This window comes from Lagenorhynchus albirostris, chromosome 20 (genome assembly GCF_949774975.1).
Source record: "Lagenorhynchus albirostris chromosome 20, mLagAlb1.1, whole genome shotgun sequence".
NCBI lineage: Eukaryota > Metazoa > Chordata > Mammalia > Artiodactyla > Delphinidae > Lagenorhynchus > Lagenorhynchus albirostris.
Window position 1 is genome coordinate 58,375,417 of NC_083114.1, and position 21,874 is coordinate 58,397,290.

The following is a 21,874-nucleotide window of genomic DNA, read 5'->3' on the forward strand; positions in this document are numbered from 1 at the left end:
TTGCTGCTTCCCAGGAGGTGAGGGCCCCCCGACTTGGTCCCTACCAAACCTCCCCAGAACACAGCTCCCCGTGTCCTTGCCTCTCTGGGGGAGCACAGCGAGGGCTGAACAAAGCCGGGGCGGGTCCCTCAGCCCAGGGCTGCTGAGCGAGAGCTGAGAACCCCCCCAGGGGCTGTCACCCATTCCCAGCCCAGAGCCCAGGAACCTGCGGTCCTCAGGGAACTCCTGTTTGGTCCCCAATAGGAAGTGCTCCTGCCTGTGGTTTCAACTGCGCACATCCTTTCTTTTGACCCTGAGAAACCCGACCAGCTGGACAGCACAGATTCCTGACATATTTTTTGGGGGGGATGGTGTACCTTTCCTGTGAGTGTGGGATTTCATGACCCAGTGCTGTACCCAAAACATCAGAGCTGAAAATAGCGGCGATGCTATTTGCTCACAAATCTGTGGGTCGAGAATTTAAACAAGGGCACTGGGTGGCTGGTCTCTGTCTGGGTGGAACGTCTGAGGTGTTGTCTCCGCTCCCGTGTCAGGTGACCCAGAAGTGGAGGTGGGTGGGGACATGGGAGGGGTGGCAGGGTGGCCTGTAACAGGGACAAACTGGGTCCGGCTGGGTCCTCGGTTCTCCACGGAGCCCAGGGCCTCTCCCTCTCCACGTGGCCTCTCCAACAGGATACAGGGTGCAGGCTATGTGGTAGCTCAGGTCTCCCGAGAGAGCAAGAGCAGAATCCCCCGAGCTTCCTTAAGATGTTGGCCTAGAGCCAGTACAGAGTCACCCCTGTCCCGTTCTATTGCTTGAAGCAGCCCAGATTCAAGGATGGGTACCTTGCACATCAAGAGGCCATGAATACCAGGAGGTGTGGTCCACTGCAGGCCTGTAGTGTTCACTGTCACAAGCACTCTACGTGCCTTATCTTTCCAGGTGCAGCCTAATTCTTCTGCGATGGGGGGCTGTGCTCCCCCTCAGTACACTTCCTGTGGGCTGGCTTGCTCCTAGGACTTGCTTCATCCACACTGTCTTATCAAGAAGGGACTAAGGGAACTGCAGGTGCCCTGGGGCCCTCTGAGCGGGACTGTTATCCTGCCAACCCCTCCCTCACCAAGAGCTTTCTTTTGGGTCAATTGGAGGAAAACATAGTGATTTGGGCCACACTCCCATTTTACAGATGAGAAAACTGAGTCTCACCAGGGTTTTTAGCTCACACACTTGCTAAATTAAAGGTCACATAAGAAATGAGCAAATTAGGTTTGAGAGCCCAGGATGCTCGTTTTTTAATTGAAAAATTGGGAAATAAATTTACTTTTCAGAAATTCATTTCCTGGACAGCTTCTCTGGACTGTATCTAATCTGTCAAGCAAGCGATATCCATGTGGTCTTCCACGGCCACCTTTGCTTAGACGTCACTTGGCCAGACCTGATTCTCTCTCATACCTTTCGATGGACCCCAGGAATGAGTTCACCCACAGAAGCAACCTTTTGTGAAAGGAACTCACTCTCAATGGGATGAAACCTTCTCCTCGAAGGACTAGGTAAGCCCCCACCTCCTCCTCTCCCAAGAGAACATTTGGGAATACTTCCTTATTTGAAAAGTATACGCAAAAAGTTGGGGTGACTCTGGGTTCTTTCCTTGGCTTCTTTTCTGTGGTTCTTGAACCTCACCTCCTCCTTCCAGACTTACTTCCCCTTCTTTGTCTCTTGATGTCATCTACATTCTGCCCAAAGAAGCCACCAAGTATGCATGAAGTTCTCCCTCGACTTTGCATGCATTTAAGTCACTCCTTCCACTCAGTGACATCGAGGAGCATCTAAATGCCACCCCAACAAGGAGTCTTTCTCCATATGGCCCCATCAAGCCAATGCCATGTCCTCTCCCCTGAACTGGGAAGGCGTGGAGACCTCCGCAGGGCTCTTGTGCTCTGCTCTGGTTTTTGCGGTTAACTGCACTATGGTCTACTCTGCGAGCTCCCTGACGGCAAAGACTGTGATCTACCAGCCTCTTCTTTCCTGGAGCCACCCAGCAAAGCCGTGCCTCGCATGGGGAGATACTTGCTGTTTGTGTGGAAATGTGTCTTTGTGCATAAAGAATGACCATGCTTACCTTTCCAGGACTGTGTATATGTTATAGAAGCATCCCCCAGGTCACCCCCTCCAAGAATTTGGAAACAGGGAAATAAGATTTTTATTTGTTTGTTTTATTTTTAATTTTTATTTTATATTGGGGTATAGTTGATTGACAATGTTGTGCTAGTTTCAGGTGTACAGCAAAGTGAATCAGTTATAAATATACATGTATCCATTCTTTTTCAGAGTCTTTTTCCATACAGGTTATTACATAATATTGAGCAGAGTTCTCTGTGCTATACAGTAGGTCCTTGTTGATTATCTATTTTATATATAGATAATAACAATCTATTATTATCTGCGTATCTGTTAATCCCAAGCTTCTGATTTATCCCCCCACTTCCCCTTCCATAACCATGTGTTTGTTTTCTATGTCTGTGAGTCTGCTTCTGTTTTGTAAATAAGTTCTTTTATATCTTTTTTTTAGATTCCACATATAAGTGATATCATGCGATATTTGTCTTTCTCTGTCTGACTTACTTCACTTAGTATGACAATCTCTAGGTCCATCCACGTTGCCGCAAATGCCATTATTTCATTCTTTTTCATGGCTGAGTAGTATTCCATTGTATATATTACCATATCTTCTTTATTTTTCATGTGTCGATGGACATTAGGTTGCTTCCATGTCTTGGCTATGGTAAATAGGGCTACATTGAACACTGGGGTGCATGTATCTTTTTGAATTATGGTTTTCTCCAGGTATATGCCCAGGAGTAGGATTGCCTACAGCCATACCACCCTGCATATGTCCAGCCCAAGCTCTTCTGATCTCAGAAGCTAAGCAGGGTCGGGCCTGGCTAGTACTTGGGTGGAAGGAAATAAGATCTCCCATGGACAGGGAGTTGCCAGATATATACAGCAAAGAAAAAGACAGGATGCCCAGTTCATTAGAATTTCAGAGCAGCAACAAATAATCTTTTAGTCTGAGTACGTCCCATCCAATATTTGGGACATACTCATACATGAAAAATTATTCACTGTTGATCTGAAACTCAAATGTAACTGGGAACCCTGTCTCGTATCTGGCAACCCTACCTGGAGAGTTCACGTATGAAACTAACACGCGCAGATTCGAGCAAAGTCGTCACCTTAAGAAGTCAGCGTTGGGTCCTTCAGCAAGACGATGTAATTGGAGAATACAAGAAAAGCATATTGACAAAAGCACTTTAAACCTTCTCTTGTAACATAGCTTAGGAATGGGCCAGTCAGAAAGTGGAGGGTCAAAGAGACAAGCTTTGGTCACTGTCTCCAAGTTTGTCCAGGAGAATCAACTTTGAGGTCCGGGGAGGCTCTGATCCCTCATGTCTCTGGGTGGCAGGGGCCACTGGGGTCGTCCAACCGATTCCCCGGGTTTCCCAGGAAGAATTGTTAGAATTTGGCTTCTTGTGCCTCGTGGGGAGTGAATGTGCTGACCTGGGAACTATGACCTCTGAGGGAGGCAGCTAAATGACATTGGTTTTTTTTCCGCCCCATTCTCTCTGTGAACTTGACTCTGACCCATTCTCCACGCGCCGGGTCACCCCCATGGGACATCCAATGTCAGTAAGTCGTGTTTTACTTCAACTAGTGCCCTCTGTTTTCTGGGTCTCTGCTACAGCCGAGGGCAGCATCCGTTTCTTCAAGGTCCAAGGGCAGCATTGACGGAGTGCCTCCTTCATGCCCCGTAATCGTCACACTAACTCTATCCAGCTTCAGAGACAAAGAAATAGAGAGGTTTCGTAACCCCTCACAAGGGGTACAGCTGGGACTTAAACCCGTGGCTGCTTCCCATGGTTACTAACCATTATTAACATTCTGGCCAACATGTTTTTAGGACAATTTTCAAATTTTTTAATACAATTTTGAAAGGTCTTTCCATTTACAGTTATTACAAAATATTGGTTATACTCCCCGTGTTGTACATACATCCTTGAGCCTGTCTTACACCCAATAGGCTGCATCTCTCACTCCCGCACCCTTATATGGCCCCTCCTCCCAGAGCCCACTGGAAACCACTAGTTTGTTCTCTAGACCTGTGAGTTTGCTTCTTTTTTGGCAAACAACTTGAAACACAGGTACACCCACGTTTTTACATAAGTAAGCTCAAGTTATATATATGTGTGTGTGTGTGTATATATATATATATATATATATATATATATATACACACACACACACTGTTTGAAACTTTAAAAGAAAATGTAGCCAGATCTTGGGGAATCTTCTACGTCTGTGCTTCTAACAGCCAGGCCACAGAATCCTGCAGAGAAGAGCCTTCAGTGCGATCCAACATGATGACCATTCGGAAAACAAGCTCAAGAAGCTTCCAGAGAGGAGACGCAAACATTTAGGAAGAAGAAATTTTCGCCCTTGAGAGAAAGTGACGTTCTCACGCCCCTTCCCACCTAGGCCCATCGACCAAAGCCGATTCCTTTCTGAGGTCCCTTCGTGGAGTCCCCGACTTTAAGTAGACTCTTCTCCCATCTGTGCTTTCCAAGTGGACTGAAGTTATCTGAACTGCCATTTGAAGTAATTTACCCAGGTTACCAGGCCGGATCCTGAATCAACAGAGGTGTGTACGTAAAAGAAAGGACTCCAAACGGAAGCAAATACGAGAGAAGGAAATTCAGGAAAGTCGGAGGACGGAGACCCTGGGACTTTATATTCACCACCTGGTGTTTCAGAAGGCTGTTACTTTCTGGACTGTAAATTCATCCTCCTGGATAAAAATGATTCCAAACCACTGCTGTCTTTTCCCAAGAATGTACATGTCTGCAACCCATTCTTAGGAGAGACCTTGGCCTTGAGACTTAAACCACCCGGTGACTCATGTCAACAGGCTGTTTTGTCAGAGAGTTTCCGTAATCAGAACCTGTGACTGACACGTCTGACCACGAGAATGTATCACAAGGACTTTTCGTGAGCATGGGTTTTTTAGCAAAACCTGACCTGTTGAAATGTCAGGGCTTGGCATTTTGGCCTTTGGGGTTTTTTTAGGCTGTCTGTCCTTCCTGGAAGCAGCTTTTTTGGATACTACCTTCTCAGCAACCCTATGGGGTAAGGTTCTTATTGTCCCATTTTATGGATAATGATACTGAGGTTCAGAGAAGTAGTGTATTTCATCTGAGACAGGCCATGGCGGGGAGGCGGGGATGTCTCACCTTGAGCCCAAGTCCACTGACCCAGATTCTAGGTTCTCTCTCCCGTGGTGCCCAGGCCTGAGCCTCCAGGATATTATGAATGAGGTCGGTTGAATCCTCGTGCTCTCTACAGAGTCCCTGCCCGACACAACCAAGGTCACTGTCCAGTGCCTCATTCCCTCAGGGCCCCAAGTGCCTGTATGATTGACTGGAGCCACTGCAGTCCAGAGAAGACAGTGACCCAGAAAAGCCAGGAGGAAATTTCAGAAGGAGGGAGCGCTCCGTGGTTTCAGATGCCAGGGGTGATAGGCTGACAAACGCACCCGCTTTGTTGTGACTTTGTGCCTTCCTTGGGGACGTGCTGTTCCCTCACTCCGGACTGTCCTGCACTGGCCAGTCCTCCTCCAAGACTCAGCCTGAAATACTGCCCACCCTCACAACGGAAATATCGTTACTGTTTAAGATATAACACAGTGTCATGATTTTATAAAAAAGCACCCACCATAACAAGTTTTTAAACTTGCTTTTAGGGATTTCCCTGGTGGCACAGGGGTTAAGAATCCGCCTGCCAACGCAGGGGACACGGGTTCGGGCCCTGGTCTGGGAAGATCCCACATGCCACGGAACAACTAAGCCCGTGCGCCACAACTCCGAGCCTGTGCTCTAGAGCCCGCAAGCCACAGCTAATGAGCCCGTGCGCCTAGAACCCGTGCTCCGCAAGAAGAAGCCACCGCAATGAGAAGCCTGCGCACTGCAACGAAGACCCAACGCAGCCAAAAATAAATACATTTATTTAAAAAAAACAACAACTTGCTTTTATATACGTGTAAAGTGGATATGTAAATTTCATACTTAACCTTTGTAATGTATATATTTTTGTACTCGCAGATTATATATATAAAATATGCCAACTTGTGTATAGAAATGTTAAATACCAAAATGGTACCGTATTGTGTATAGGTTTTCTATCTCCTCTCACTTTCACTCACTTTTTATTTATTTATTTATTTATTTATTTATTTATTTATTTATTTATTGGCTGTGCCACATGGCTTGTGGGATCTCTGTTCCCTGACCAGGGATTGAACCTAGGCCCATGGCAGTGAGAGCCCCGAGTCCTGACCACTAGACCACCAGGGAATTCCCTCACTCCCTTTATAGTGGATATATTTGATATCAGTAAGTATAGATTTACCTAATTTTTTTTCTCAAAATGAATAGTTTTAAAAAACATAAAACTAGTAAATGTTCCTTGCAAAATATATGTAAATGGTACAAAAAATATATAAAGTAAACAGCCAGATAGCCCTCCTTCTGGAGAGAACCATTATTAAAATTTTGGCAAACATCCTTACACACACAGACACCCACGTTTTTATATGAATGGGCTCAAGTGATATATACTGTTTTGAAAACTTTTAAAAAAATTCAGCCAGGTCTTGGCAACATCCTTCTATGTGAATCACAGCATGAGATCAATCTTTTTAATGACTGCGTTCTATTTTACTGGGAGATTATAACTGCTTGACTGAAACACTAACGATGAACATGGGCTTTTCAGGTTTTCCGGATTATAAACAATGCTGTGATACACATCCTCAGAGGCAGAGAATTCTTTCTGGAAAAAGAAAGAAATGGATTGAAAAGCCAGTCTGTACCAGTTTGGAGGTCCCGGATGATGGCAATTATGTCGAAAAACGCACAGCACGAAAACATCTGAAGCTTCAGCCAATGTTCACCCAGGTTATTTCTGGGCAGAACCAGGAGTGATTTTCTTCCTTTGTGTACTCTCCTGTCCTTTCGAATGTTTCTATTCTAAGCACGTCTCACCACTGTCTTTCGTGACGTGGACTCCAGTAGAAATGTATTTTTACGTGGCATAAGAAATGTGTGCTTTCTCACCACTCAAGCATCACCCTGGCGATGCCGTCTTTCCTGTTTCCTCTGCACCAGCCTTTGCCCTCCATCTTCACATCTGTCCTCTCCCTCAGAGGCTGTCAGTCCTCCCCTGTCCCTGAGTTAGCACCAGCTGCCCTCATGGGGGGGGCAGCTGTCTGACTTGGAGAACGAGCTGGACTCATGGTCCCCCTCGGATGGTACCTCCATGGGCACAGCCTGGTTTCCCCACGTCGGGAGCTCAGTGGATTGCAGCTCGTAGGGAAGAAGCCTTGAGGGTCACACGGGGGCCAGGAGGCCTCCCCGCCTCGGGCACATCCGGCCCCAATGCCCCACGCACCCTCCCCCAGAGTTTCTTCTACCTCCAGGCAGGTGACGCCGATGACCTGGCCAGGAGGAAGCTGGTTGCTTCTGGGTAGCAGCTGCCCTTGCTCCCAGAAGGTCTAAGAGGACACAGAGGATGTCCTCAGTATTTCCACCGAGGTCACTGGTCGAGTCAGGTGTTGGATGTCTCCTTAGTGCTGAGACACTTCCTCTTTCGTTTGTGTCTCATTCATCCCCTCCCCCCCACCTTCTTGGAGACTGAAAAAGGGGAACGTGAAAGAAAAACTGTAAATTTCAGACGCAGCTCCAGCACGGAGACTGTGTGACCGCCTTCAGCAGAGGCCGGGGCAGTGGGTGGGGTGGCCTGGGTGGGAGTGGGATGGCGGCATCCTCCAGGGGTCCCGAGGTCACTGGACCCGGCCTTTCTTCCTCCCCTCCTGTTCACTTTCTTAGCTCCCACCCACGGAGTCCTCAATGCCACCCACAGGAGATCCTTGGGACCCCAATTCCTATTTTTCAGGGAGTGACGTTCTTAAAGTAAAAACCAAAGTCTGCGTTTGCTCATTTCACTGAGTTTACTATGTTCATTTGCAAGATAGATAGATCTAGACACACATTTGTGTGTATATATATGCGTGCATGCACATGCACACACACATACACACACACACACACACAGATTGTGGCAGCTTTTTGGAAACTATCTGAGGCTCAGAAAATAACTTGCCTGACAAGACATCAAAGAACTACAGAAAGAGGCCACAGCGCCGAAGCCCGTGGCGACGGACTGCTTCGCAATTTGCAGTGAGACTGATGATAAGCATCTATTTGCTCCAGCAAGTTGAAGTAGAACTGTAACATTCTGTTTGTTCCGGGAAACAGTAACCGAAGTCACAAATCATAAATAATAAAAGTTAGAAAAATCCCCTTTTAACCTAATGGACTAAAAGATTTTAGTTTGCTTCTCATTTCTGCTAATGGCCTCTCTCCCTTGGCACTGCCGGAGCTGGCCCATCACAGGCAAATCAAGCCTTGGTTTGCAAGTAGGACAGGATCCAGAAGCTGGGTGTTTGGGATGCAGGATATGTTTCCCCTAGAAACTGTCTTCCCAGAGTGCCTGGGTTCTCAGCGTCACTACACAGCCCAACCCCCGCTGTACCTGGGCTGTGAGTTTTTGAGGGCAGGTTGTCTGCAGTGCAGGAGAGAGAAAACAAGTCAGCTCCTGCTCTCCCCATAGAGCCCTGGCTCTGAGCACAGTTTAAACACAGGTTAACTTTCTTTTCCATCTTCCTAACTCCTTTGAGGCATCCAGGTCCCAGTGTCCTAATCTCCTGGATCACAGCATCCTCCCCAATCTGCCTTATCTGTTCTGGGCTGCTCTCCTGCTGGGGGGCTCTGAGACCTCAAACTCCCCACCTTTCCCCACCAATGCAGGGGACACGGGTTCGAGCCCTGGTCCGGGAAGATCCCACGTGTCACAGAGCAACTAAGCCCGTGCACCACAACAGCTGAAGCCCGCGTGCCACAACTACTGAAGCCTGCGCGCCTATAGCCCATGCTCCACAACAAGAGAAGCCACTGCGATGAGAAGCCCGTGCACCGCAACGAAGAGTAGCCTCCGCTCGCCGCAACTAGAGAAAGCCCACGCCAGCAACAAAGACCCAACGCAGCCAAAAATAAATAAATAAATAAAATTTTTTAAAAATAAAAGTTATCATTGAGACTTAAGCTAATGACATGTTAATGAATCATATATAGGGAAAACTGACTAGACAGAGCCATTAAAATTATTTACAGTGGCTGTGATAGCCTAGTAAGATTGGGGAGATTTTTTTTCTTTTTACCAAAGTTTTTGGTATTATATGGAGCAAGTTTATACCAAAAAAAGGTGTTAGACAGAAGATACTCAGGAGCTGCTGGATTCTTACCCCTGCACTGATCCACTGAAAACAAACAAAAAACAGGTCCTTCTTAGAGGGAAAAAAAGGCAGAAATCAAGCTGGATTGAAACCAATCCTGATGATGACTGTTATGGACTGAATATTTACATCCCCTCCAAGTTCATTTGTCAGAGCCCTAATCCCCATGTGATGGTATTTGGAGGTGAGACCTTCGGGAGGCGATTAGGTCATGAGGGTGGAGCCCTGATGAATGGATTAGTGCCCTTGCAAGAGGCCAGCTAAGTGAGGATAAGTCTGCAAACCAGAAGAGGGCTCTCCCTGGAACCTGATTCTGCTCAAACCCTGGTCTCTGACCCCCAGCCTCCCAAGCTCTAAGAAATGTATTTCTGTGGTTTGTAAGCCACCCAGTCTATGGTACTTTTTATAGCAGGCTGAACTAAGATAATGACCATAAAATGAATGGATCTGACCTTCACACAGCTGAACACTCCAGTGAGTTTTGGAGGCTATCAGATCCAGACTTTCAACACCTCAGAAAGACTAACAGCACACTCTTGAATATCTATGGCCTGTTACAAGGACATTCCCCATGAGGAAAAGAGTGCAGGAAAAAAATAACAAAACACGTGGCGGGTGGGGGGTCACTTTTCCAAAAACCTACTGAGTTCCCCTTAGGGTCCTCAAAGACATATACTTAAAATTTTCCCCATAAAGTCCCTCTCTTTACTTTTTTTTTTTCAGGAAAATTTGAAGACCTTATCATAGGAATTTTGTATTATCATTATTATTTTTGGCCTCACCGAGTGGCTTGCGGGATCTTAGTTCCCCGTCCAGGGATTGAACCTGCGCCCTCGACAGTGAAAGCCCCGAGTCCTAACCACTGGGTCACCAGGGAATTCCCGGAATTTTGTATTATAGACTATAATACTATATTACGCTATGAACAATTTTTGTTGCAAGTGGGAATATTCTAGAAGGCTTTCAAGAATCTGAAAGTAGTAAAGAACATGGAAACCATTGAGCTCAAGCTCCTTATTTCCCAGATAATTGGTCTAATCTTAAACTCCTTAAGTTAGTGACCGTGCACTCAAGGGCCACTTGTCCACACAGTAGGGACACGTTCTCTCCACCCCTCCTCGGGCTGGTTCCACTCAGGCTCCCGTCACAACTGGACTGTGAGTCTCCTAAGGAGGAGACCCTGTGTCGGTGCCTCTTGGGAACAGTCAGACGTGTCAGCCGGGCACACGGGGAGCTTAACAAAAGCATCTGTGTAACAATGTCGGATTCGTGTCACCGTCGAGCAGAAGCATTAAGACGTGAACGTAAATCGCTCTACAGTAAGTGCCCTGGGAGAGGGGTAGGATGGGAGGCGCACACAGAGGAAGAAACTGCTCCAGCCCCGGGGTGGTAGTCATCCCACCATCCTCCTCAGAGTGAGGCCTTAAAGGGTGAGCAGGACTTGGCCCATGGCCAAGAGAACCAGAGAGGCGAGACGTGGGGAAAACAGCTACCTAGTTCAGCTGGTGTGAAGGAAACTGGAAGGGCAGGCTGGCTGGAGAGGGAGGTTGACGCCTTGAATGTTGGACAGGTGTTTGAACATGATTCTGTTTCATGCACTTTGGAGAGGGCTATGCTGTCCAGTGCACCTGTGTTACACTGACGCTCATTATTGCCATAAAGTTGGGCATCCACCCTTGGTCTGGAATGTCATCCTCCTTAACATTGATTTATAGCATCTTCCCCCAAACTATCACCTGCTGCAGAAATGCGAGGGCAGCCTGGACAACGCTAGCTCGAATGTGGAATTTCATCAGTACTGCTGAGCCCTGGGTGCTGTGACGCTCTTCCTTTCGGGATAAAGTTTCGATATACTCATTCTGGCCTTAAATGAAACCAGTGATTTAAATCTCCAAGTCGACAAGCACTGGGATTTTCCATGGAGAATAATAGAAAAAGAAAACAACTCTACTTTTCCTCTCCCGAGGTCAGTGGTGTTGGACCTCGTGGCATCTTAAGAGTTAAGTCTCTCTTCTTCCACGTTTGACGAGGGAGGAAAATCAAGCCCCAAGTCTAAAGCGGCAAGAATGATCGACTTTTAGAAAGACTTTGTTGCTTGTTTTCCTATCATGTACCTTCACGGGGAAAAGATAAATCAACACACTCCTCCACTCAGTATAAATGTTCACTCTGGACATAACTTCCCTCTGTATCCTTGGGGCCAGCACAGAAGCTTAACCCTCTGCCCTGAAGAGTTACTTTGTATGGAACCCTTGTCTGAGCCCTTTGTCATCTTGGTGGCCTCGGAAAATGGACGCTCGGGAAGTGTAGGTGGCAGTGTTCGGCAGATACCCCTTCCTCTAGCTGCGATGCTGTATTCCAGGGGCCCCGCTCACTTCTGAGGGAAAGTTACAATGTGTCTTTTAAAACAATGCCCAAGTCATTCCTTTTCTGAGGATTTGCCAAATTTCCCGTCACCAAACAAACCTCTGGTTTAACCGATGAACTGCGGGTTTCCTGCATTCTCAGGAGACCAAAGGCTCTTTTCTCTTTCAACAACCCACATTGTGGGCAACGGAACAGGTCATTTTGAGAGCATCTCATGCCAAGGCTCTGTGATAGGGCCCAGCACTTCAGTGGACAATAGTTTTTTAGCTGTTTCCGCCGACAAATCAATATTCTCTTGTTCTAACAATGGCCTAAGAAAAGGTTTTTTTTTGGTAAAGACTTCTTGGTTTCCTTTGGGGGATTCAAATGCTCAAGTGAGTTTAGTTTCCATTTTAAAAGATCTTAAGTCTCTAACGAAGGCTAATTTAATGACCTGTTTCCAATCTAGAAATTTGTAGGTATTTGTAGATTTGTAAATATCTCTAAGCCCCAATTTTTCTATCTCAGTTTTTCTTGGGACCAATAGTGAAATCTCACTGTAAAGGTCAGGACTTGGACACAATTTTTATTTTGCCAGAAAGGCCTGGAAGCAACCAGTCCTGGATTACAGCCATCACCACTGAACACTTATTCACACCTGCTTTGCAATTCTGATTGTGGGAAAAGGCCCTTCATTCTGCTTTGGGGAAGAAAAGTACATGCTCAGCTTCCCATAAACGCCACTTAAAGAAAAGGTATAAACATACCAAAAGTTATTTAACAACTTCTAATTCGGCTGAAGTTGCAAAGGGAAAAGACGAGTGACGTGATTTCACGAGAGTGGTAATTTTACCCCGGTGGTCCCCACACACAGAATCCAGTCTGATCACAAGGGAGATACCAGGCTGATCCCAACGGACGGACAACCTACAAAATACCTGACCAGCACTCCTCCTCCTCAAAACAGCCGAGGTCATCAAAAACAAGGAAAGCCTGGGCAACTGTAATAGCTGAGAGGAGCTCAGACAGACAGGACAAATCAGTGTAAGATGGTGTCCTGGAGGGATTCTGGAACAGAAAGGGGCAACAGGGAAAAACTAAGGAAACCTGAATACAGTATGGGCTTAAGGATAAATTACCAATACTGGTTCATTAATTTTGAACCAATATGGTGAATTAGTATAATGCAAGATGTTAATTAGTACGATGCAAGATGGTAAATGGGGAAACTATTGCCAACAGTGTGGAGTACAGGGAAACTACTATCTTTGCAATTTTTCTGTAAATCATCATCTTAAAGCTTCTTGAAACAAGGAGTGTAACATGTTGGTTTGTTTTTAAAACGCTATTTTGATGACAAAAGACATAGCAGCATTACTCCTGCAGGTGGACAAACCGTGAGCCCAGACACCCTAGCGCAATTTCAGCGATTTTAAGAGGAGCAGAGAGAAAAGTGGGGTGTTCCCCATTCCCACATCAAAACAAGTGTTCTTGCGTTCTTGAAGCCCGCATCTCTGTCTTCAGTGAGGAAACGTTTACAGACTAGTATTAAGTCAAAGTATCGCTGGAGATCTGACAAAAGAGCGATTTCTGTGCTTTCAGTCACTGGGTGAAACCTCTGCTTTCAAATATTAAGTGTCTGCTTTACACTTGACATTTAATCAGATTTAAATAACATCATAGTATGGAATAGTTTATAAATGTTTATTAAACGTCCGTAATTTTTACAAAGCAAATATTAATAGCAAGAGGCAAAATTTTTGCAAAATATGTACAAAAGTAAAAAGCCTGGATGACTAGCAACTCATTTTATCAAATCAAACCATTCTTTCCACTTTCAGACCTCCTGTAGAAATAATTTATTGCCAATCCTGAACTAAAGCACTGACAGAAAAAAAATTTACAACAGTATCAGATAATGTGCTCAGTTCTGGGAAAGTTATAAAAAGATATATGTATAAAAAATCCTAAGCCACAAATACTTTCATACAGAGCTAATACAAATCATGTTTTGTTAGGTACAGTATCTATGAGGTTGTTATGAAATAGACTTTTTGATAAGGCTTCCGTGGTAAATGAGCTCCACCTTTAGACTAGTAAAGCCATTTAAACATTTTGCGATTCTGCTTTCAAGTAAGAGGTAAAGAAAGGGTAAATGGTATCGTCTGTTGCACTGTTACATATACTTTCCAAGAATTAACCCCTACCTGCCCCCTCTGTTTTTTTCCCTAGAGCCATCAAATAGGCATGATTGGAGAACAAATGCAGCCCTTTTACTATGGCAAGAAATATTATAAACGAGCTTTCCAAAGACAAACCCCAATCAGAGAACAGGTAAGTAGCATACTTCTACCATGACCGTCACTGACTGATGATGTATGCGTACTGGGTCCCTACTTCCATCCTTCTGGACATTTTCATTATCAAAGGTAATGTGGTTTTGGAAAGGTCGCAGAATCTCTCATCAACCCAGAAATGACTGCCCTATCATTAACACTTTGTTCCCTACGAGCTCTGGCATTTGAAATCAGATGGTTAGACCTAGATGTCACAAGAATGAACAGAGTTATTTAAATGCTAACTATACATTCAAGTACAGACATAAGAATGCTAGTGGCACAAACACTGGTACTTCAGATTATGTTAATAATCACTTATCAGCCTAAGGTGAGTATCAACTCAATGGTACTTGAAAAGGCCATAAAGTTCAACTTGTTTAAAATGGTCTGGCTTAGACTTATACTTTAATCTCTCTATAAATTTATTAAGCCCTAACCTCGTACCATAAAATAATGGGTATGTACTATCACTTGCTTTATTTGGAACAGGGGGACATGTACACACCACTCACGTACAAGTCCCTCCCTTCCTCATGTTTACTACACTGAAGAGCCAACCTGTGTCCTATCACTAAAAAAAAGAAAAAAAAAACAGTACTTTTTGTCCAGCAGCACAAACACATGGACAGATCATCTGTAATTAATGTAACTTTATGTACTGAAATGATGGGAAAGAGAGATAAAGTCAGATTTCCAACTGAAAAAAGACATGCAAAATTTATTCTCGATCCCTCAATTAAAACTAAAAGAAAAGAAAAGGTAACAGAGTGACTGTCTCTAGATTTATTGGGGAGTTTATTACAAATGTTTGACTGAGCTTTACAGGCACGATTTCACGGATTCAAACAAGAAATTAAGAGTTAACACTGGTATTTAGCCTTCTCATTACATATACAGAAATAACATTGCTACAAATTGCAATGAAGAGAATCTTGTTTCAAATGGCTTGGTTTGGGGTTTTGTCTAAATGTATCATTATATAATGAAAGCACCAATTTGAGGGTTTCTCAAATAGTGATTTGAGTTTCAGAACATAACAGAACATAACTTGGTAACTTTATTCTTCACATAAATAAGGCATAACACCGGATATGTGTACTAATGCTGAAAATACATTTTACCAAAAGCATAAATACAAGTATTGGGGTATACATTGGAAGTTCAGATTTACTCATTCCCGCTTACAAACAATTCTGGGGCATATGATTTTTGTGAGTCTGAACCAACACTTCTAATCACTTCTGGTATTAAGGGAATCTTCCTTTCTTCTACTTTATACTGACCACTGCCAACAAATGAACAAGGACCTCGCTCGACAACCTCCCTTGGGAGTTTAACCAGAGGACCTTCACCATGTAAAATACACGCCAGTGCAGCTTCAAACCAAACCAAACAGCCAAACCATGTTCACTCCACGATGCCTTCTTTGGTCGCTGCTGTGATCTAGCTGTCAAATGCCCTTTCCAGACAATACAATTGAGAAGAAGATTTCAATGCAATATATTTGGCAGCAAGCAATGATACGGGTTATTAAAAATATCTGACAGAGGCATTACATTATTTGGATCTTCAGAAAAACGTCTGACAATACCTCTTCCCTATAAGATAATCAAGGCAAAACTCTGTGCTGTTCTTTGATTTATAAGGCAACTCTGTATACTATAAATTTCTTCAAGATCAGTGAAGACACTTGTGTGACATTTCTTAAGAATTAATAAGCAAGAAGACACTCAGACTTAAGAGGAGAATGTAATAGAGAATTGGGCACATTTTATTCCAAATCATAACCATGAAGACTTAGAAAATCAAACACACTGAACAGCTTTAAATCCAACTTACATTTTTAGAGACTGGGGGGACACTGGCATAGGGCAAAACTATGAGCTCCCTTTCAGCTTTGTCACTGAATCTCATCTCCCTCTTCACACAGTGGTGTTTCAAAAGGCTCTGGTTTTCATGCTGTAGGTATAGGACTCCTTCAAACGGTTTAAAAGTACAGTATATAAAACATGTGGACTAAAGCCTTCAGATTGGAACTTAAAGTTCCACTGAGTGTCTAAACCAGCCTGCCATTAAATGTAAGTAATTTACTGCCTCAAAATATAGGCTAGGTTTTATTTTAAAAGAAAGCTGACTTTGAGACTTCACACACGTCAGGAAAGGAAATCTCAAATGCCCAAAGTAATATCCTATCTATTTGGTGTTTTAACATTTCTCTGTGGTAGTCAAAATGGTGCTTGTCAGGCAGTATTTATGGTTCATATATTTCAGATCTGAAATATAACTTAACTGAGAGTAACCTTCCTCTTTATACATACACTGGAGTGAAATGATGCTTTGGCCATTCGATAGGACCATTTGCTAAATTTACACACAGACCTTCCACCCAAAGTCTCCACGTTACTGTGCATATACTCAGATACTCCTCGGCCCTGAAATGGTTCTAACTCTGTGGATTAAACAATGCACTCTTTTTGGTAAGAAGCACTATAGATACAGAACTATTCTGACGTGCGTGAACTCTGCTGTACTATGGACGCCTGCATCAGGATGTAGGGCTACATGTCAATAGCTCAGGTGTCAACCAAGACACGAAAACACTGGCAGTTATGGGTGTAATGATGGTGGAGTTTCAAATGCAAGAAAAGTCAGGTACATTGAGGACAATCCCTGGTCAGTTCACTGCAAAGCCCTATTCTTACTAGACAGCAAGACAGACCCAGAGCCATTGTCTTAGAAAGGCTGGGTGATCCAGAATGTTGACCAATCTTTCAAGGACTTTCTAGCCAATAAAATACCTGAGAACACAGTCAGCTATACAGTGAAGTGAAAGATATCACGGTCTTAATCACAATTTTCAGGAAAGGAAGAAAAGCCATCAGACTTTCCAAACTGTCACCAGTCTTGTACATCTGTTTCTCTAATCCAATTCTGACACTACGCATAACCTACAGGGCAGTATTTTTAGTTCTGCAAACCAGCCACTCTGATGAGTTCACTATGAATGTATCTGTAATTGCAAAGCTACTTCATGGGTACGTTTTAATTTGGTAAGTGGTGGAGGAGGTCAAATGTAATCACCTTGCAGTATGAACTAAAAAAATTACTACTTATTCTTGAAAGTATCCTTGAAACCTTCAAAATGTACCTCAAGAAAGCTGGAATTTCGTAAACAATGATGTTGCAAACACACACATACTCTTTCAGAGACACCAAGAATGAGTAAGAATCTCAAATAGAAGTGAATAGTGTGGCAGGAAAATACTGCCCTTGGCAAAAGCTCCAAAAAACAGCCCATAAATGCCACCGTCTGGAGTTGATGGGAACAGACAGGAGAGCGGAAGGACAATGTTTGTGATGGTGCAGCAGTGATCCCACCGTAAGGACCCACATCAGCTGAGACAGGGTTTCAAAGTCTGAGAGTAAAACACATAATATTCTTGGGAAAGGGTGTATTTATTTAGGACGTTCTGTTATCAGGTTCTCGCACGTTTTTAGCTGCTGCTATGGCCAGAAGGTTTCCCGTATAGCACACTGATTACATGATATTTAAATATGAAAAGGGCAAATAACATTTCACTCATGACTTTTAATCAAAACACTACGGATGGCATGCGCCTGCCTTGTGCTCCCCTGGACCATTTGTGAGCGTTCATTACCATCAGACCAGAGATCCTCATGTAAACTTTAAACACACCAGAATATTGCCTTCAGAAACCACAGAAATTTAAAAAAAAAACAACTGCTGTGTATATAAGCAATCAGAAAACCGTGAAGGCTGAACCTGGGTGAAGCTACAGAACGCCATTCCTTAGATCACACATTTTCCAGTGGCCCTTTCAAAACAGGTCACCATAAAGCTGGGCACAAGTGTGGCTGCTACCTGCAGGGCGAACAAAAGGTATCTTACTCGTTCTAGAACTGAACATTCTCAACCTCAGGCCTACAAATATTAAGGACACCTTCTATACTTGGCACTACAGGAGAATTCAGTTTGAAAAGTGGAAGAATTTAAAGCCTGAGGGATGCCTTGTCTGAGGTCTGGCAGGAAATGACTCCACTCCAATGGAAGCCGGAGTGAAAGAGATCAAAGCCAAGCCTCAGCAGATATTGGCCCCGTGTTACTCAGCGGCTCTCAGCCACAACCAAAGGCCGCAGAAGAACGACTAAGATTTCCAAGAAGTTAAACACAGAATCAAGATTTTTCTAATTCCTGTTGTAAACTTCTATTTTAAAGAAACAAAACAAACCGAAAACAATCAAAAAGACAAAAAGGTACGAAGACAGCGAGTCTCCTGTACGTCACTGGAGCATGAGCTGCTTGAGGTTGTCGTGAAGGATGGTGTCCTTCACGTCACGGAAGACGAGGCGGATGTTCTCCGTGTTGATGGCTGTGGTGAAGTGGTGGTACAGGGGCTTCTGCTGCTGGTCCCGCCGCTTGTTCCGGAAACACTCCACCAGGAATTTTTGGACGTCTCTTAAGCAGTGGGGATCCCCTTCGAATTCTAAGAAATAGTCTTTGATGCTCACAATTTGCACTTTCTCCTCAAGCAAATCTGTCTTGTTCAAGAAGAGAATTATGGAGACGTTGCTGAAAACCCGGTTATTGACGATGGTTTCAAAAATGTTCAGAGACTCTGTCAGGCGATTGGTCAGACGATCTTCCATAAGCACCTGGTCAAACTCACTTGAGGAAACAAGGAAAAGTATTGATGTCACGCTGTCGAAGCATTCAAACCAACGTTTTCTTTCTGATCTCTGACCACCTACATCAACCATTTTGAAAGGAACATTTTTAATTTCAAAGTCGTACTCGTGAATGCCTTTGGTGGGCCTTCTGGCTAGCAGAATGTCTTGCTGTGATGGAATGTAATCCTGGAAAAGAAAAAAAATCGTTTCCTACTCAGTAATCCAGGAGTAATGAGAATATTTAATGTACTACTAACTGGGCTAGCGAATGGATACGTAAACAAAAGTATCTTTTAAATGACAATCCCCTGGTAACATTAAAGCATCAATGCTATTCTGATTCTCATCATAAAACAGCAAGATACGCTGCAATGTTAGCGTCCGCACTGGTTCGAAATTCGCCGCAAATGAAGGCGCCTATGATTTTTTCAGCCTGCCGGACGACCCGAGTGTCCGTCCACGCGTGACGCCCACCGTACCAGCAGCCGCCTGCCGCTGCGTGTCCACGGCCACGGTCATGGCTCCTCGCCCCTCCGTCAACAGCGGCGGGGCCCCAAGTCAAGGTTCTCCGCCCCCTGCGGCCCCTGCTCTGCGCCCCTGCCTGCAGGACCGACAGCTCTACCCGGGTCGCCTATGTTCTCACTGCTGCAACGCGGCCTCTGCTCTGCACCCTTGACCGAGCTCACTCTGCGGGGCTTCCCAGCTGTTGGCGGGGGGCCGTCTCCGTGGCAGGGCCCCAGCTTTTCTCCTCTGCCGGCACCCGTGCCCGGACACAGCGGTGCCTCGGAGGGAGGGTCTACACCAAGACCCTGGACAGATGGATGGACGTACGGACGGAAGCTGCTGGCCTCCCGAGCCCCTGGCTGTGGCCGACAGTGAGTGCCCCTGGGCGGTGAAACTGGTTCTTTCTTCTCAGCTTAGTATTTTTCCAGAACTTTGATGGAGCTTTTGGACAATACTGAACAGGAAGGCTTTAAATGCTCATCACCAAGGTCACAATTTTTTTAAATCAAGGCAAGGTTTTAAAACAATGCCAACTGTTACTCACAGTGCTGCATTTTATACCGTTCCAAATACTATGATTTTGAAATTTCATTACAGTGTGAATACTTATCTCCTTAAAATAGTGTAGCTAAGAATCAAAAAAAAAAAAAAAAAAAAAAAAACAGAAAAAACCCAGCAGTTCTCAGTTGTCTGCAACCCACAGCGATGTATAAAGTGCCCACAGGGCTCTAATGAGACACGCTGGGGCTCGCACGTGTACCCCAGCTCCCGCAGACGCACACGCACCTGCCTCGTCTGTAAGCAGCACCACCCCGATTCTCTGCCCGGCCCCGGCTTTCGGCTGACACTTAATCATGAACTGTTTCACATGCTGACACGGTTGTATTTCATTTTAAAAGAGCATAACATACATCAAATGGATCAATGTGCTATCATTTACATAAATATTCCCCTACTAGTGGTCATTTAGGTTGGTTCCAATTTTTTGCTTAATATAAATGCTGCAATTAAAATTCTCATGCACATCCTTCTTTCCCCCCCTTTTGGGCTATTTCCTGAAACTGAATAACCAGGAATAAGATGGTGATGCAGTCAAGGCTTGTGAAGATTTTCATGACTGGGACCTAATGTCCACCTGCTCTCCAGAAAGGTGCGGCCGGCTCACGGCACTCGTGCGCACCAGCCGCCTCAGAAACAGCCCAGCCCCGAGGGGCGATGTTTAATTTTCTAATTTCATAAAAATAAAAAGTCCTTTATTATTGCCTTAGTTAGGCGCTCAGGGCTAATTCACATAGAGCGCAAACACAGGACGAGGTAATCAAGTGCTCAAGGGTCTGGCAGAGCCACGGGGATCAGGACTGTGGATGCTACAGCCAGCTGCCCACAGACCACCTGGGTGACCTGCGACAAGTCATCACTTAACCTCTGCGTCTCAGTTTTCTCACCTGTGAAAAACACAGACAACAGCACCCACGGGGTGCTGTGAGGACTAAACACGGCAAGTGGGTGAAGCGCTTAGGAACCGGGTTCGGCACACAGCCCGTGTGTTACTGTCTAGCGGTTCCCACTGTCACCACTGCTGCCAAGAGAGGGAAACCAAGGCAGCAACGGCCCCCCTACCTGTGCGCACCTGACAGCCCTCCACGGATGCAGCCTCTTCAGTCCCAACACTCACCGTCTTCGTCCCCAGCCCCGTCCACCAGGACGCTCTCCTGCCCACGTCCTGCCCCGCCCGCACCCCAAGCCTGCCCCTCACGGTGGACCTTCTCCATCACCTCCTACTTTATATCAAATCCCGCTGCTCCTTCTCTGAACCTTCCTCACCTTTTCTTTCCCCTCTTTATTTTCATTGCCCCCGTTTTTTAACATCTCAGCCTGGATTACCATCTTGCCCCTTGGTCCTCCGCACCTCCTGGGTCCACCTCTAAGCCCCCAGAGACCACCCCTCCTGCACCATGCCCTCAGAGCTGGCAGTGAGGCCCCTCCCTGCAGCAGACCAGACCTCGCTGACCTGGCTTCCATGACCCTCCTTATTCCTTGTTTTCCGGAACCGGCAGACTCTGCCCCACCTCGTCAGGCTCCCCAGAGCCCAAGGTGGAGAGCTGCACGAGCCTCACATCCTGAGACCGCCGCATGTCGTCAGCGTGATGCGTGACTGTGCAACGAACGGCACATCCAGGCCCTGGTGACTGCCTTCCTGAAATCTGTTCTTGTACATTAGAGCCAAGCACTTCTGTCAGACAGATGTGCCTCCTGACCCCAGGCATGGCCCGCTGTGCGCGTCCCCTCGTCCCCCCAGCCGCCCAGGCTTACGTCCTCTCAAGGGCTAGCTCCAGCTTCTCCATCCATGCACTAACACCATCTTCACCATCAGTCTCATTTAATCGTCCTCTGCTTGTTTTATGTATGTTAGTTTTGTCTCTGACTAGAATGAGTTCCTTAAACATGGAGGTCAAAGAACCAAACAGCTAATGACGAGCAGATATTACAACTGCAAGGCACCAACCTGAACACCTCACTGGGCGCCACGGATTGAACTGCGTTCCGGCACCGTCCCCGCACACCCCGCCTGCGTTCATGTGCTGAAGCCCTAACCCTCAGTGTGACTGTCTT

The 21,874-nt window shown here is 45.4% G+C and overlaps 1 protein-coding gene across 3 annotated transcripts in view; it reads right to left on the reverse strand.

Moving 5' to 3' along the window:
- Positions 1 to 14,828: 14,828 nt before the first annotated feature.
- The window catches only part of GNA13 (G protein subunit alpha 13), a 39,730-nt gene continuing 32,684 nt past the window's right edge, over positions 14,829 to 21,874 (reverse strand). For all 3 annotated transcript variants that reach the window (XM_060133445.1, XM_060133446.1, XM_060133447.1), the window contains exon 4: positions 14,829 to 18,943. In XM_060133445.1, the coding sequence (XP_059989428.1) occupies positions 18,371 to 18,943 (573 nt within the window). In that variant the 3' untranslated portion in view covers positions 14,829 to 18,370. The remainder of the gene's footprint in view (positions 18,944 to 21,874) is intronic.